The 18,081-nt window shown below is 38.8% G+C and overlaps 1 protein-coding gene across 4 annotated transcripts; it reads left to right on the forward strand.

The window, feature by feature from the left end:
- Positions 1–8,727: 8,727 nt before the first annotated feature.
- Positions 8,728–17,742, forward strand: Ngdn (neuroguidin). 4 transcript variants are annotated; one of them, XM_071607766.1, is made up of 12 exons: positions 8,744–8,762; positions 9,311–9,370; positions 9,521–9,604; positions 10,095–10,166; positions 13,991–14,128; positions 14,653–14,737; positions 14,820–14,872; positions 15,113–15,236; positions 15,332–15,500; positions 16,632–16,788; positions 16,928–16,985; positions 17,566–17,742. In XM_071607766.1, exons 5-12 carry the CDS (start codon positions 14,030–14,032, stop codon positions 17,583–17,585), a joined length of 765 nt encoding a protein of 254 aa, XP_071463867.1. In that variant the 5' UTR covers positions 8,744–8,762; positions 9,311–9,370; positions 9,521–9,604; positions 10,095–10,166; positions 13,991–14,029; the 3' UTR covers positions 17,586–17,742. The 4 variants fall into 4 exon arrangements, with proteins under 4 accessions (XP_027775932.1, XP_071463867.1, XP_027775933.1 ...); XM_027920131.3 differs by lacking the exon at positions 9,521–9,604 and having other exon boundaries at positions 8,728–8,762; XM_027920132.3 differs by lacking the exons at positions 8,744–8,762; positions 9,521–9,604 and adding an exon at positions 8,934–9,005.
- Positions 17,743–18,081: the final 339 nt, after the last annotated feature.

Genomic DNA, 18,081 nt, shown 5'->3' on the forward strand with positions numbered 1-18,081 from the left:
TCTCACTATTCTCATTTCACCCATTCTTTCCAAGGTATGTGTGTGTGTGGGGGAATCATATATCTTTCTTTTAATGGCTGATATTTTTAAATTTTTATGTACATAATCTTATTATCAATCCAAATTCTATATTTTTAGAACTTCACAATTTTTATAACTTTAGATATTGCACTAATATATATAAAATGGAGGATAATAAGAAGGGTACCAGTATTGTATGATTTTGATTTGTATGATTTTTGATCAGGATACAGAAAAAAAGCAGAGATTGGGAGACTCTAAACCCTGCTATATGTTATCTACAAGAAACCTATTTTAAATATAGAAAGACAGAGACATTAAAAGTAAAAAGATGCAGAAAGATAAACCATGCTAACACTGATCAAAAGAAAGTTGCAATAACTACATTAATTTTAGACAAGACCTCAGAGAAGCAAAATTATTAGGGACACAGAGGGGCATTGTGTAATGACAAAGAGGTCAATTCTCCAATAAGATTTGACAATCCTTAGTGTATAGGCACCTAATAAGAGAGGTCAAAATACATAAGGCAAAGACTGAAAGGAGATGAGAAATAAACTATCATAGTTGAAGACTTCAACATGGCTCTATCAGTAAATGACAGATCTAGCAGGTAGAAAATCAGTGAAGACATAGTTGACCTGAACAGCCATTAATCAATTGGATCTAATGTATAAAATACTTCATCCAGTGACAGCAGAAGAAACATTTTACTCATGCTCACATGAAACATTACTCAAGAGAGTCCGCATTCTGGGCCATAAACACACCTGAACAGGGCTGGGGTTGTGGCTCAGTGGTAGAGCACTCACCTGGTATGTGCGAGGCCCTGGGTTCGATCCTCAGCACCACATAAAAATAAATAAATAAAATAAAGATATTATGCCCAACTACAACTGAAAAAAAAATATTAAAAAAAAAACACACCTGAAAAAATTTAGAAGAAAATGCATCATAGAAAGTGTGATCTTGGATCACAGTGGAATTAAACTAGCAATCAATAGCAGAAAAGAGAATGTAAAATTTCAAAAATATTTGTAGATTAAACAACATACTTCTAAATAACATATAGGTTAAAGAATAACTCTCAAAGACAAATTAAAAATTATTTTATAATAAATCAAAACAAAAATACAACTTATCAAAATTTGTGAATTCAGTGGAGATTCAGAAGTTAGTATCACCACAGAAATAGTAAAGAAAAAAATAGTAAAGAAAAAATAGTAAAGAAAAAGTTTGTTGTTTCACTTTGAATAACAATAGCCATTTGCTACTTGCTGTGTGACAAAATTTTAAGAAAGTAAAATGTCTTAGTAAGACATTTTTAATACATGGTGATCTTGATAACAAGTTTCCACTCAACAGTAAAAAAGAATTGATGAAATTAGTTTTGAAATAAAAATTAAATGTCCAAATTTATGGAAAAATATGTTTAAACAGAATCTGAGCTTGTAATTTTGTCCAGCGATAAAATGGCTTAGATTATTGAGCTGGGGATATAGGTCACTTAGCAAACATGGGCCCTGGGGTCAATCCCCAACACTACAAAACAAAACAAAACAAAAATCCAAACAAATTCATTTTCTAGATGGTATAAGTAAAATAAACTATTATTTCAGATATGAAAATTTTGTCAGAAAGTCATGAGGAAAATGCTAAAAAAGACATACTTTTAAGATGAAATGTTTTAAATTTGAGCTATTAAACTATTGCCCATAGAACTCAGGACATTTCTCACAATACAAAGTTCACTTGGTTGGAAATTTCAAAAATTACAAGTGCCCTTTCTTTCTTTTCTCTTTCTTTATCTTTTGATACTGGGGATTGAACCAAGGGGCCTTGTATCCACTGAATCTCATCCCCAGTTCTTTTTAGTTTTTGTTTTGAGACCCTGTCTTGCTAAGTTGCTGAGGCTGGCCTGAAATTTGCCATCCTTCTGCCTCATCCTCCAGAGTCGCTGGGGATTACAGGCTAGTGTCACCACACCCAGCTCTTTCATTTTTTGGTATTGGCGACTGAACCCAGGGGAGCTTTACCATTAAGCTACATTCCCAGGCCTCTTTTGAATTTTTTTAAAATTTTGAAACAGGGCCTTGCTAAGTTGCTGAGGTTGGCCTTGAACTTTCAATCCTCCTGCCTCAGCCTCCTTAGACTTTAGCTTTAGATGAGTCCTGCAATTTAAGAGACACTGCCCAATTAATAGATTGCTGTTTCTTTTGTGTCAAAGGACTTCTAAATTTATAAAGAAATGCTGTCAGGATGTAAGGGTGAGCTGGCTGCAACATCTGTCATCCATTGATCACCAGGGTTGATTTGGCTGATCTGGCTGGCTAGGGGGGTGTCCCCTTCCTCCCTCACTGCTCCACGTGTGTCCCTCCTGAAGACATGCACTGGGTTAAAGAGGAGGACCTTCCTGATCAAGGGTATAAAGTAGTTGCACTCCCCTGCTAGAACCTCCAGTTCTCAAGAAGTGCTCTCAGTTTGTGGCTCTCTCCCACTAAAATCAAACTCATGGCATTAAAAAAAATTGTAACATAACAAAGACAAGGTCTTGATGTTGCCGAAAGCTCGGTCCTTGCTCCAGATGCCAATCCAATAACTAGGACATGATTTTGAGAAAAAGGAAAAAGAAAGTTTATTGCTTTGCTAGTAAAGGAGAAGAGAAGCACAGGAGACTCCTGTCCCAAAGGCTGTGATTCTGCCCATCAGCAGGAATAGGGGGCTTTTATAGAGATGAGAGAAAATGAGATCAGGGAGGAGAGATCAGGAAGGAGAAGATCATGGAAAAGATCAAGGAGGAGAAATTTAGGGAAAAGAAGATCAGGGAGGAGTTTAGGGAGAAGATAAAGAAACAAACAAACAAACAAACAAACAGGGGGCTGGGATATAGCTCAGTTGGTAGAGTCTTGCCTTGCATGCACAAGGCCCTGGGTTCAATCCCCAGCACCACCACTTAGAAAAAAAAAAAAGATATATTAAAAAAGAAAAAGAAAAAACGTGTAAACTTCAAAGCCACAAGGGATATAGTTAAAGCATCAAGTGAAACCCTGTTACATTGAGAAAAAGGAGAAAGGTTTATTGCTTTGCTAGCAAAGGAGAAAAGTGGGGGACTCCTGTCCCAAAGATTCTGTGATTCTGACTATCAGCAGGAACAGAGTTACACAGATGAGTCAGAGAAAAAGAGGTTAGGGAGGGGAGATAAGAAAGGAGAAGTTTAGGGAAAAGAAGATTGGGAAAAAGAAAAAAAAAAAAGTACCTTTCAAAAAAGGGATATAGTCAAACATCAAAGTGAACCCCTGTTACAATAGTAGGTTAAAAGTATAAATTTACTGGAATTTTAAAACAAGAAACTGGCTGGGTCTGGTGGCACATGCCTGTAATTCCAGTAATCCCAGAGGCTGAGGCAGGAAAATTGCAAGTTCAAAGCCAGCCTCAGTAAGGCCCTGAGTAACTAAATGAGAACCTGTCTCTAAATTAAAAAATTGAAAAAGGGCTGGGGATGTGGCTCAGTGGTTTAGTCCCTAATACCAAAAACAACAATAACAAAACAAAGGCAGAGCTGCATGTGGTGATACATGCCCATATTCCCAGAAACTTGAGTGGTTGAGGCAGGAGGAGGATCACATGTTTAAGGCCAGCCTCAGGCAGTTTAGAAAGACCTTCTCTCAAAATAAAAATTAAAAAGGGCTGGGGGTATAGCTCAGTGGTACAATACCTCTGGATTCAATTCCCAGTAACACAGAAAAACAAAATAACAACAAAAAGCACCAGAGGCAGAGATTTGTCAACACAGAGGAGAAGGCAGTGTTGTTGCCAAAAGCTCTGCCCTTGTTCCTGATGCCAATCCAATAACAAGGACACAGTTTGGAGAAAAAGGGAAAAGACAGTTTATGGCTTTGCAAAGGAGAAACATAGGGGACTCCTGTCCCAAAGGTTGTGATTCTGGCCATCCCCCAGGAACAGGGGGCTTTAAAAAAAATTTATTTGTTCTAAAACAGGGCATTTTTAAAGAGGTGATTCAAAGGCTACCTTTCATGTGTTCTCTGTCTGAGTTGTAATTCACTTGCTAATTTGGGAGAGTCATTTCTGAGATCATCTGGTACCATCTCCAAAGTCTGGATTATTTTGACCCTATGGTGGATGTGTACTTAGGGACAGATAAATCTGCGTAGGATGGGGAAGAAAGGTAATCCTATTTCCTCTGAGATTAGGGAGGGGGAGAGATTAGGGAGGAACAGGGAGAGAGGAAGAGAAAAAAATATGTCCATTTTAAAAATAAATTGCAGTGGCAGAACAGCAACTTATATTCAAAGCATAAAGTGGACCACTGTTACACTATTTATTTATTTAGTTATTGGTTGATCTGTTTATTTATTTTTGTGGTACTGGGACTTGAACCCAGGGATGCTGTACTGCTGAACTACACCCACAGCCCTTTTACCTGATTTTTTTCGTTTATGGTTGTCTTTGTTTTTCATACTAAGGATTGAACCCAGATGTGATTTGCCACTGAGCTCCACCCCCATTCCTTTTCATTTTAATTTTTTATTTTGAGACAAGAGTTTTGCTGAGTTGCTCAGGGCCTTGCTAAATTGCTGAGGCTGGCCTTGAACTTGGGATCCTCCTGCCTCAGTCTCCTGAGTCACTGGCATTACTGGTGTGCACCACTATGCCCAGCTAGTTACAAAGGTACAGAAACTAAGATAGTGTGCTATTGGTATGAGGAAAGAAATATAGATCAATGAAATAGAATATAGAATCCAGATATAAATTTGTGCATATACGATCACTTGAGTTTGCGGAGAGGTGCCAAGGCAATTTCAATGGGGAAAGAATAGTCTATTCAACAACTGGGACAACTGGATATGAACATGCAAAGGAGTGAGGGTGAACTCCTACATCACACAGTGCATAAAATTTATCTCAATGAATCAAATACTAAGTGTAAAACCTCAATTTTTAGAAGAAAACATAAGCACAAATTTTCATGAACTTGTAGCAGGTAACATTCTCTTAGATGTGACATTAAAGCACAAGCAACTCAAAAAAAAAAATAATTTTTCACCAATAGGAAAAATGAAAAACTTTTCTGTTTCAAATAATACCATTAAGTACAAAGACAACCCACAAGAAAAATATTTGCAGATCATTTGTTTATGAAGAGATTTGCATCCAGAACATATAAAAAAACAATGATAAAATAATAAAATTATAAATAACTTAATTAAAAATGGAAAAATGACCTGACTATACATTTTTTTCAAAGACATGCAAGAGGCCCATCAACACATGAAAATATGTTCAGCATTGTTTACCAATGGAGAAATACAAACCAAATCCACAGATTACTTCATACTCACCATGGTAGCTATGATTTAGAAGGTAGATTATAACAAGTGTTGGCAAGGGCTGGGGACAGAGCTCAGTTGATAGAGTGCTTGCCTCACATGCACAATGCCCTGGGTTCAATCCCCAGGACCACACAACAAAAACAAAAACAAGTGTTGGCAAGGAAAATTGGAGTCCATTTATTGCTGGTGAAAGTGTAAAATGGTGCAGTTCTGTTTTAGTCTGTCTGTTCTAAATGGTTATAGAGTTACCATATGATTTAGCAACTCCACCCCTATTATTTATTTAGAATTTTTAATTTTTAAAAAAACTTTGTGTTTTTTAGTTATATATGACATTAGAATGTATTTTGACATATCATACATACTCTGAGTAAGTATAACTTCCCATTTTTATGGTTAGTACATGATGTGGAATTTCAATGGTTGTGTATTCATATAAGAACATAGAAAAGTTACGTCCAATTCATCTACTCTTTCCTATTCCCATCCTCCCTCCCTTCCCTTCATTTCCCTTTGTCTAATCCAGTGAATTTCTATTTTTCCCTCTTACCCCACTCCTGTCCGCTTATTGTGATTCAGCATCTGCACATCAAAGAGAACATTCAGCCTTTGGTTTTTTTGGGATTGGCTTATTTCACTTAGTATGATAGTCTCCAGTTCCATCCATTTACCAGCAAAAGCCATAATTTCATTCTTCTTTATGGCTAAGTCATATTCCATTGTGTATATGTAACACATTTTCTTTAACCATTCATCTGTTGAAGGTTGACTAGGTTGATTCCATAGTTTAGCTATTGTGAATTGAGCTGCTATAAACACTGATATGGCTGTGTCACTGTAGTATGCTGATTTTAAGTCCTTTGAGTATATGCTGAGGTCTACTCCTATTTATATACTCAAAATATACTCAAAAGAAACATGTCCCTACAAAAACTTATATACAATTGCCATAGCAGAACTAGTCATGATAGTGAAAATATTCATATTCTTCTCTCCAATACCATCTTGGAAGCAACCAAAATGTCCATCAAGTGATGAACTGGATAATCAAATGTGGTATATCCATACAATAAAAAATTATTCAGTAATAAAAAAGGAATAACATTCTGATATGTGCTTCAATATGAGTGAACCTTGAAAATATGCTAAGTGAAAGTAGCCAGTCACAAAGACTTTATATTGCACAATTTCATGTTAAAGAAATGTCCAGAATAGGTAAGTCTATAGCAAAACCAAGTAGATTAGTGGTTGTTCAGAGCTGGCATGGGAAGGGGTGGGGAAAAAGGAGGGGTGACTACTAGTGTGTACTGGTTTCTTCTGGAGTGGTAAAATACTCTATAATTGATTATGGTTATATATCTGCACAACTCTGTGAATATAGGAAAAACCTCTTAACTGTATCCTTTAAATGGTAAATTTTGTGATGTGTGTATTAAATCTCAAAAAAGCTATTAAACTTGCTCAGGCTGGGATGTGCCTATAGTCCTAGCAGTGGGAAAGTTGAGAGGAGGCTCACTTGAGCCTAAAAGTTTGAGGCCAGTCTGGGTAGTAGTGAGAACCTCATTTAAAAAAAAAAAAGTTTTTTTTTTGTCCAGGATATTGATATATGTACTTGTAAATGTTATGAATGATGGTCACTTTATGGAACTTTTGAAAGAAATAGAAGACAAATAAAATGATCTCGCATTCATTGCTTGTTGGTTTAATCTGCAAGAGCTTTGCTGAGATTTAGTTTATTCTTAACTCCAAGATTTTCTTATAACATTAGGTATGGTTGATAAGCATTTCATAATAGAAAAACAAAGCAGTAGCTGGTGCGGTGGGGCATGCCTGTGCCTGTAATCCCAGCGGCTCAGGAGGCTGAGGCAGGAGGATCTGGAGTTCAAAGCCAGCCTCAGCACAAAGCAAGGCGCAGGCTGGGGATGTACCTCAGTTGGTAGGTAAAGTGCTTGCCTCACATGCACAAGGCCCTGGGTTCAATCCCCAGCACCCACACACAAAAGTGGGGTGCTAAGCAACTCAGTGAGACCTTGCTTCTAAATAAAATATTAAATGGGGCTGAGAATGTGGCTCTGGGGTGGACTGCCCCGGAGTTCAATCCTCTGTACGCCTCCACCCCAAACAAACAAGAAAACAAGGCAGTGAAATTCGTATTTCTCACTAATACTCATAATGCATATAAACAAAATTTCAAGTTCTAAGGAGAGGAAAAGCTTATTTTTCATTTTGCTAGATGGGATTGAGGAATTGTCAAAATAGAAACTGTTCATAATACAAAAGCTGTTGGTTACTGACTACGCTATTAGGGCACCCCAAGCTTCTGAGCTGGAGACACAGAGACTATTAACCCACCATGGCCTTCCGGAGCCCAGCAAGCTCAGAAAACAGAACTTCCCCCACCGGGTTGCCTAGATAGGGGGCTCGTCCTTCCTCAATTCCAGAAGACAGCTCCAAGTCAGATCTGATTCTATTGCTAGGTCGGCTACACTGTCGCTATGGGAAAAAACTCAGGGCCATCATCTGCTCTTTTAATGCTTTATTTCCCAATGCAGATGATGGGACTTCACGATCCCGCCAGAAGCGAGTGAGCTGGGAAATACTGAGAAAAGATGAGGGGCATAGGAAATATGCACAGCCTAGGTTTGAAGCGAGTTCTGCCGCGTACCCGTAGGACAGGGGGAAATTACGTAGGTATGAACTGTTTCCTTGTTTGTGGAACGTATTCCTCCTCCTGTGGGCCCTGGCATCTTCCCTCTGCGCTCCCGGGCCCCCACGAGGGGGGCAGGCGAGTGTCCGTGCAGTCGGCTTCTCTGGTCCAACTCTCCTATTTACACATGAAAAAGACTCTTAGAGACCGAGTGACCTTTCCATTATCACACAATGACTGTCTCTAGGGAGTGCAGCAGGCAATGGCGGCTCCGCAACGTGAATTCCTCAGAGCAAAGCCGTGTCCCGCCACCTAGCAGCCAGTCCTGGCACTACAAGAAAAGTGCCATGAAAAAGACTGGTACTGCGGCATCGGCGAGCCAATACACTCTCAGCTCGCTCAGTTGACTCCTTTATCCTATTGGGAGCTTTAAACTTTCAATCAATCACTAAGGCGGTCTTTATTGGTTTGGTTTCAATCATTCGCCACAATTTACCAATCACATTCTTCTTCCCAAGACCATCTTTAGGTCGGTAGATTACCTCCCGAGTCTGACGAATTTAGTCAGTTCCTTTATTCCATTGGCTAGATCAGGCCCTGCCTCTCTCCCATCCTGTTCAGGACGGAAGTGAGAGAACGCCTATTCCTATTGGCTGCGGTTGTCCATCGGGTCTAGGAAGCCGATGTTAGCGCTCAGGAAATACGACGCCGGAAGGGGTGGGCTCGCAAAGATGGCGGCGCCGGTGAGTGTGGTGTGTTCTTTTACTCGAGCGGCTATTGCGGACTTCTTTCTTTTTAATGGCTCAAAACAAACTGTTGGCACCAGGAAAGGGTGGTGATGAAAGTTGCTTCAGGGAAATGGCCTCTCTGGAGCAGCTAAGCAACAGTAGGGAGACTTAGGGCCGGAGTTACTGCTCCTTTCCAGCAACATGAAGGATTTGCTTTCAGGAGAGGCTGCCGGTGCACCGGGTGAAAAGGCCCAAAGTGTAAGGTGTTCGAAGGAGAGGGGAAGTTTCTTACCCCAGATGTTCGTTTTTTTTTTTTTTTTCTGGTACCGGGGATTGAACTCAGGGGCACACGACCACTGAGCCCCATCCCTAGCCCTATTTTGTATTTTATTTAGAGACAGGGAGGGTCTCACTGAGTTGCTTAGCGCCTCGCCTTTGCAGAGGCTGGCTTTGAACTCGCGGTCCCCCTGTCTCAGCCTCCCAAGCCGCTGGGATTATAGGCGTGCGCCGGCGCCTTGCTTCCTTCCTCTTAAATAAATATGATTTTTTACTATCTCCTCTAGGAGGTGCTGGAGTCAGACGTGCCAAGTGCCGTGACACTCTTGAAAAATCTCCAGGAACAGGTGAGCAGGTGTCGTCCCTTTGGAATAGATTAGTCACGAATTGGCTTTGGCTTTGTGTGCCTCACCTCCAAACTTTGGTGTTTTAGGAGCAGATATTTGGATGCTCCCAAATACCCTAAAGGTAAAATAATTTAACAAAACCCTTTTCAGTCAAAGTAATCGATTTCTGCACCCAAAGAAATACATAAAACTTCAAAAAGAAGCCATCACAGTCAGTTCCTTTTATTATTAAAGGTAAGAAAACTGGAATGTGACATGATTTGCACATTGGGTGCCCACCTAACATTCATTTGTATAGTTCAGTGCTTTATAAGTTCAGTCAGGACATGTAAAGTCATAGTCCCTCCATTACCACTGTTCCAGTTCTCATCCCCTCCAGCATTGTTTGATAAAGATGCTCCCCAACCCCCTAATTTTAAGAAATGTCTACCTGTTTGTTTTTTTTTTTTTTAATTTTTAGTTGAAGATGGACACAGTACCTTTATTTTATTTATTTATTTTTATGTGGTGTTGAGTATCGAACTCAGTGCCTTGCATACTAGTTAGGCAAGCACCCATCCACTGAGCCACAACCCTAGCCTTTTGAAGAACTGTCAGAACCATCTTTCCTAGAACTAGGGAGAAGATAGTACTGTCGTTTAAACAGTGTTTCAGATAATTTTTAGGTGGTTGTTTAGACATGACTTGATGTAGCCTAGTCATCTGTTTTATGGTCTAATTTCAGGTGGTGGCTGTAACTGCACAAGTACAAGCACTGACCAAAAAAGTTCGAGCTGGAGCTTATCCTACAGAGAAGGTAAGATGTGTTTAAAGAGTAAACATCTCCTGACTTGATTTTCTCGATAATTTATTCATCATGCAATTATTGTTTGTTTTATATCCTGAGTGCTAGAGCTTCAAAGATGGGTAAAATCCAATTTCTGTGCTGGAATCTCATGGGGAAGATGAATTAAAGCAATAGATGTGAGAAGTAGCATTTATATTGCAATGTTATGAGAAGTGAGGTGCCAGCCAAGGAGTGAGAACTTCCAGAAGAGCAGAGGGAGTCAATCAAGGAAGGCTTCTCAGAGGAGGTATCAGACTTTTGAGAAGTAAATAGGAGTCAGAGAAAATATATACAAAGGCACAGAGGTCTGAAAGCATGGTGATGTTCTGGGGGAGGAGGTAAGTAATTTTTGTGGATGAACATACATTTCATGTGTTGTATGTGTGATGGGGATAAGAAGTAAGCCTGGAAAAGTGGTCATTCTGAAGACCCTTATAGGCCAGTGAAGGGGTTACTGTTTGTTTCATCTGATCAAAGATGCTATTAATTAGGGTCGACTACTTAATTTTATATATGGTAGTCCCCTTGTCTGAATTTCACTCTGAAATTTTAGTTACCTAAGGTCAGTTGTGGTCTGAAAATATTAAATGAAAAATTTCTGACATGGGGCTGGGATTGTGACTCAGTGGTAGAGTGCTCATGTAGTGTGGGTGAGGATTGGGTTTGATCCTCAGCACCACATAAAAATAAATAAAAATAAAGGCATTGTTCCCATCTGCAACTAAAAAAATATTTTAAAAAAATTCTGACATAACTTATACCTTTTAAATAACTTTTATTATAGTGTGATTATAATTGTTCTATCTTATTAATTGTTGTTAATTTCTGATCGTGCCAAAGTTATAAATTAAAATTTTTCATTGGTGTGTGTGCATAGGATTTAGTATTATCCTCATTGGAGACATCCACTGGGGATTTTGGAATATATCACCTGTGGATAAGGGGAGATTATCTTCTTAAGAAAGAATATTAATCTGTAACAATGCTAAGATACTATTGACTGAAAGATGCATCCAAATTTTAGGAATGTTAAAATATGAAAATGGCGCATCTGAAAATTCAAGTATAATAGTTTTCAAATTAGAGTCAGGTAGAACCTATTTAGGTTCTTGGTATTAGGTCACTGTGGGAGGACAACTCTGGAATTCTTGTTTTACATATTGAGCTTTTGACCTAAAATTATATTTAAGCAAAATATTTCATAGATAACTAAAAACACAAAAGTCATTGTAGTAAATCAGTAAGAATCATTGAAAAAATTTTGAGCATGAGAGTTACAGCAGACTTGTATTTTTAGGAAGATAAAGACTTTTCTTTCTCATTGTTCACTTTTGTTTTTATTGCATATCTTTATTTTCTCTGATGTGCTCATAACCCCAGTTTGAACTTGACAGTGCCAATGCCCAAGCATTGTCAAAAGAGCCTGTTTCTCAAATTTTACCCATTTATGTCCTGGGTACCTTGCTTTGATAATTTTAGTGCTGGGCTGTCAGCATACCTCTTAGATTAATCAGTATTTGTTTATTCATTGAACAAATATTTATTTTCTTTTATGAGCAAAGAGTGTTATAAGGATCAAAGGTGCTTAATAGGGTTCAAATTTCTTTTCTGTTATTTGTGTCTTGTTATGATTATTTGGACAGGAAATATAGATGAGAAGTCTGAGGTCACCAGGTTAAGTGACTTACCCAATATTTAATTACCAAATGCCTAATTCAGAATTTAAACTCAACTTGTCTTTAAATCCTTTACTCATGCTCCAGTACCATGTTGGGGCTAATAATAAGAATTAGTTATGTTAATTTAAAGATACCCAAGGCCCAGGTAAGTCAAACTGAGTTTGAATTTCACCTGTGATCCTATTTAAGTATTTAACCTGTCTAAAACAGGCTTGCTTTTTAAAAAAATATATACATATTTTTAGTTGTTGGTAGACCTTTATTATTTTTTATTTATTTATGTGTGGTACTGAGAATCAAACCCCATGCCTCACATATACCAGGCAAGTGTGCTACCGCTGAGCCCCAGCCCTAAAACAGGCTTTCTTAAGGCTGTGGACTTTGTCAATTTTCATTTTATGCAGTCACAAGACTCATTTGTCTTATTTAATAACCGTAACTTAAGTCATGCTCACATGTATTGCATTATTTTGTTTGCATCTTCTGCCTATATACACTTTATTTATTGTTGATGGTATAGAGCTAACCCTCATGTGTGCTGGCAAGCACTCTACCACTGAGCTACACCTCAACCCTATAATACAATTTTAATTTTGGATAGTTTGGGAGATACATAAAACCATAAAGAAGAAAATGAAAAGTCATTTTAATCATACTTTGAGATAACATTCTTTTTTGAGATTTTTTGTTTGTTTTAATTTTTATTGTAAGGGTGATGTATGTGCTGGGTGCATGGTTGTGTGCACCTGTAATCCCAGTGGCTTGGGAGGCTGAGGCAGTGGAATAATGAGTTCAAAGCCAGCCTCAGCTGGGCTGGGGTTGTGGCTTAGTGGTAGAGCACTCACCTAGCAGCATAACACTGGTTCTAGCCTCAGCACCACATAAAAATAAATAAAGATATTGTATCCACCTACAACTAAAATAAATAAATAAATATGTGTGTGTGTGTGTGTGTGTGTGTGTGTGTATGGAAAAAAAAAAAAAAAAAGCCAGCCTCAGCAGTTTAGTGCAGCCCTAAGCAACTTAGTGAGACTCTGTCTCAAAAATAAAGAATGAAAACAGGCTGAGGATGTGGCTCAGTGATTGAACACCCCTGGATTTAATACTGGTACAGAAAAAAAAAAAAAATCAGGACTTATTTTAATTAAGAATAAGTTAATTTAAAAATTGGCAACACATTTGATTTTACAGTTGGCAACATTTTTGATTGTTACAACTTTGGGAAAGGGCATCAATGAGTTGAGGCCAAGGACAGTTTCTGGAAACCTGCAATAACAGCACAGCCTCCATAACAAAGAATTAACTGACTCCAAATATCAATAGCTCTGAGATGAGAAACTTTGTTACAGCCTTTTTAGAGGGATACTGTATTGATTTTCCTGCTTTTGTTCTAGTAGTTCTCTGAGCTTTGCTTCTCTTGTGTTAGCATAATTTTCTCTGTTGGCAATTTTAGGTATAGCTCCTTCTTCAGCTATGATAATCCCTCCATATCCTTCAGGATATGTTTTGAGAACTCCTGGCAGATACTCTAAACTTTGGATAGTACCAAGTCCTGTGTATACTTTGCTTTCCCCTATGGGCCTCACAGTGTTGCCACATAGTTACAGAGTTAATCTGTCCTTCCACATTTTGTGCCTGATGCCCTCTTTTCATCATTATTCTTGCATGTGGAGGTTGTGAGAAGGGTTACTTGAACAAAAGCTCTGTGATGTTATGGCAGTTGATCTGATAACTGAGGTTACTACCAAGTGACTAATAGGCAAGTAGCACAGACTAAATACTGTAAATACACTAGACCAAGGAATAACTCAACATCCCAGGTAGGATGGAGTAAGATGGCACCAGATTTCAGTATACTACACACAATAGTGGACTATTTAAGACATAAATTTTAAAACATGAATTTTACCTTTATGGAATTTCTACTTAGTATTTTTGGACTGTGATTGGTTGTGAATAACTGAAACTGTAGAAAGCAAGACCACAGTTAAGGAGGGATTACTGTACTCCAGATACTTTATATGAACTGATGGAGGAAAAACTTGAACTTGGAAATCATTATCTTGCTTGCCCTAAGTGCTCCTCCTGATTCTCTTACTGTTTTGTTCAACTCAGGGTCTCAGCTTCTTGGAAGTGAAAGATCAGCTGCTGCTTATGTACCTTATGGATTTGAGCCACCTCATCCTGGACAAAGCCTCAGGAGGATCTCTTCAGGGACATGCTGCAGTTTTGAGACTAGTAGAAATTCGCACGGTATGAGGCCTTTGCTTCTTGGAAATGTAGGTTTCTAAATCCTAAATTCTAAAGTTTAACATAGTATCTCTCATTTAAGTGGTTGTTCTCTCTTTAAGTAAGGAAACCACATTTTAAGAGAGAGAGAGAGAATTTTTTTTAATATTTATTTTTTTAGTTCTCGGTGGACACAACATCTTTGTTGGTATGTGGTGCTGAGGATCGAACCCGGGCCGCACGCACGCCAGGCGGGCGCGCTACCGCTTGAGCCACATCCCCAGCCCAGGAAACCACATTTTAAAAAAATATATATTTATGGGGTTGGGGCTGGGGCTCAGCGGTAGAGAGCTCACCTAGCACATGCGAGGTTCAATTCTTAGCTCCACATAAAAATAAATAAATAAAATAAAGATATTGTGTCCAATTACAACTAAAACAAAAATATTTAAAAAATAAATAAAGTATTTTTCTCCCAACACAAGGGACTCTGGTATGTGCTTGATTTGGGGAAAAGAATGTAATCCTTTTTAACTATTGCATTATAGGTATTGGAAAAGCTCCGTCCTTTGGACCAAAAACTGAAGTATCAAATTGACAAACTGGTTAAGACTGCAGTGACAGGCAGTCTCAGTAAGTGAGAGGACCAGCATAACATCGTGGGGATCATCATAAAATTCCAAATCTTTTAAATCTCTGGGGTTTTGTATTTCAGGTGAAAATGACCCACTTCGCTTTAAGCCTCATCCCAGCAATATGATAAGCAAGGTAAAGGGTTGTATTATCCTCCTAATTTTTCTGAAGGAGCTATATATACATGAACCTTGTGGTGATCACCTGTGACTTGATTTTCTGGTGTTTACCTTAGAATGTTTCAGTATGAGGTTCCTTTTCCCCCTTGTGTTTGTAGTCATCTCCTAAGGGTACTACTACAGCTTTGTGGGGGAGCGTTTCTTCTCACTTGTCTATGAATTCTTCCTAAATTAGCAGACATTGTTTCTTCTGTAGTTGAGCTCTGAGGATGAAGAGGAAGATGAAACAGAGGATGGCCAGTCTGAGGCTTCAGGAAAGAAAGCTACAAAAGGAGTATCCAAGAAATACGTACCACCGCGCTTGGTTCCAGTTCATTATGGTATGAATTGTGGCTGCTGCCTTCTTGGAATGAGTTGTGTTCCTCTTTTGCCTTTCTCTGTTTTGGGATAACACCTGTGGATTTTTATCAAATAGATGAAACAGAAGCTGAGCGGGAGAAAAAGCGTCTGGAACGAGCCAAGAGACGGGCATTGAGCAGTTCTGTCATTCGTGAACTTAAGGAGCAATACTCAGATGCTCCAGAGGAAATCCGAGATGCTCGCCATCCTCATGTCACTCGCCAGAGTCAAGAGGACCAACATAGGTCTGAGCTCTTTAAATTAGAAGTTATTTCCACTTTAGAGACCTGTTCTCAAACTTAGGGTAAATTCTGGTACCAAGACAAACAATATCATATAGAAAGTGGAGTGGAAAATTTGGGATGATAGAAGTTTGAAGTATGGGATAAGAAGTAGAAAATAATTTTTTTTTTTCCTCCCCAATTCTGTTTAGGCTCAAGCAAATGCTATATGGAGAGGAATGAATGTAGTTCCATGTAGGGCTTTAATAGCCTGTATTTCACTGTCAAAATTCTTACTTTTTCAATGAAGAAAGTAAAAGCAGGTTTTTATAGTGGCATTAAGAATGCTATATAAATTCAGGGAAGAAAAGTAGAAAAGCAGTTGTAACTTTAATACAGGCTCATCAGCTTTGCTCGTGTAAGACTCTACATTGAAAGATGTGCATGAAAGGGCCCATTCATGCAATGAATCCTACTTACAGAGCTAAAATAAGGGAATTTTCTTGATTCAGGAGGCTGAGGCAGGAGGATTGCAAGTTTGAATCCAGCCTCAGCAATTTAGTGAAGGCCTCACCAACTTAATGAGACCCCCTTCTCAAAATTAATATTAAAAAAGGGCTGAGAGCTAGGGATTTGGCTCAGCGGTAGTGCACTTGCCTGGCATGTGTGAAGCACTGGGTTCAGTTCTTAGCACTGCAAAAAAAAAAAAAAAGTCAACAACCAAAAAAAACAGGATGAGGGCTGAGGATGTAACTCAGTGGTAAAGGGCCCTTAGGTTCAATCCCCAGTACCAAAATTCTATCACAGACAACATTTCATTCGTATTGAACATTCTGTATGACTTTAGTAAATACTGTGTTGATCTGCTGTGAAATTTCCTCACTACTCTTAAGCTAGGATTGTTAAATGCTCAGGCCCAGGGTTTTGGTGGTGGTGGTGTTGTTTTTTGTTTTTTTTTAATATTTTTTAGTTGTAGTTGACACAATACCTTTATTTTTATGTGGTGCTGAGGATAGAACACAGGGCCTCGCATGTGCTAGGCGAGTGCTCATACTGCTAAACCACAACCCAGCCACTAGGCTCAGGTTTTGGGCTAGAGCTTTCCACTACCATGGTTTGAGTCTGTAGGGATCAGTGTCTGATTTTCTGTGACAGGATTAACTATGAAGAAAGCATGATGGTGCGTTTAAGTGTCAGTAAGCGCGAGAGAGGACGGCGAAAACGAGCAAATGTCATGAGCTCCCAGCTTCATTCCCTCACGCACTTCAGTGACATCAGTGCATTGACAGGAGGAACTGCTCATCTTGATGAGGTGAGATTGAGGTACAGTTGTAGGAGGCAGCTGTCATTCTTTCAGCCAAATATATTTGGAAATTATTACCATAAGGAACTTGGGGAGGGATTCTGGCACTTGGAAATACACTGCCTTTCCTTTGCTTCTCTGTCTCCAGGATCAGAATCCTGTTAAGAAGCGAAAGAAGATACCCAAGAAAGGTCGGAAGAAAAAAGGTCAGTGTAGTACTAGTACTTACGTGATCAAGTACAAGGTAGGGAATGGAAATTGGGATGCCACCCCTCAGGATTTGCCATCCTGATCTCACCAACCCCCATAGTGTCCCTTCCATAATCTCTTAGTGAGGCTTTTCTTTTTCTTCTTTCCCAAGCTGGAACTCCACATCATTCCAAAAGGGATTTCTAGATTCCATCTCTAAGGTCCCATACTCTTATTCGATTTCCATACTATAGGGTCACTTGAGGGAGCTGTTATCCCATTTTAGTTTCATTCTTCTAGTCTTTCTAGTCTTTTGTCCTGGGAAGAAGATACAGAATACTAACCTAAGAACTCCCCCCCACCCCTTTAAAATATTTATTTTTTAGTTATAGTTGGACACAATACCTTCATTTATTTTTATGTGGTGCTGAGGATCGAACCAGGGCCTCGCACATGTAGGCGAGTGTTCTGCTTCTGAGCCACAACCCCAGCCCCAAGAACCCACCCCTTTTGAACCCTCTCTAAATGTTCTTTTGTTCCTGTCCTTCAGCTTTTCCAACTGTCCTTTGCCTCATTCTTGGTTTCCCTTCCTTTTAGGTTTTCGGAGGCGGCGGTGATTATGGGTGTACATGTTTTATGTATTTTGTCATCCTGAGATACGTCTATTTTCACTGTATGTAGGTCTTTTCCTTGGAATTCATTGTTTGCTTTGGACATGTGGAAAGATCTTTAATAAAATTGATTTTACACCTGAATTAAAGCCCCTTTTGCACATGTATTGAGTGATGGAATTGTTGGGTATGTGGGGTATTTTTGTTGAATGGGTGGTGGAAAGGGAAAGATGAAATTTTTCTTGGAGTTTCAAGAAATTTGACTTTATTAATTTTCTTTGATCAGTATTTCCCCCAGAAACTGGAAATTGTTTATTATTTTTTTAAAAATTGACAATATAGAGTAGAATATCAACTGTTTCCAGCCCATGTATGACTTCTACCGTGGGTACAATATCTGAAATATGTGGATCTTATATTTCCTTAATGTATCTAGCCTGGCCACCAGGTGGCATTAGTAGTTCAGGAAACCATTGGTGCTTGACTGTAATTGAAAACAAGA

This window comes from Marmota flaviventris, chromosome 2 (genome assembly GCF_047511675.1).
Source record: "Marmota flaviventris isolate mMarFla1 chromosome 2, mMarFla1.hap1, whole genome shotgun sequence".
NCBI classification, from domain to species: domain Eukaryota; kingdom Metazoa; phylum Chordata; class Mammalia; order Rodentia; family Sciuridae; genus Marmota; species Marmota flaviventris.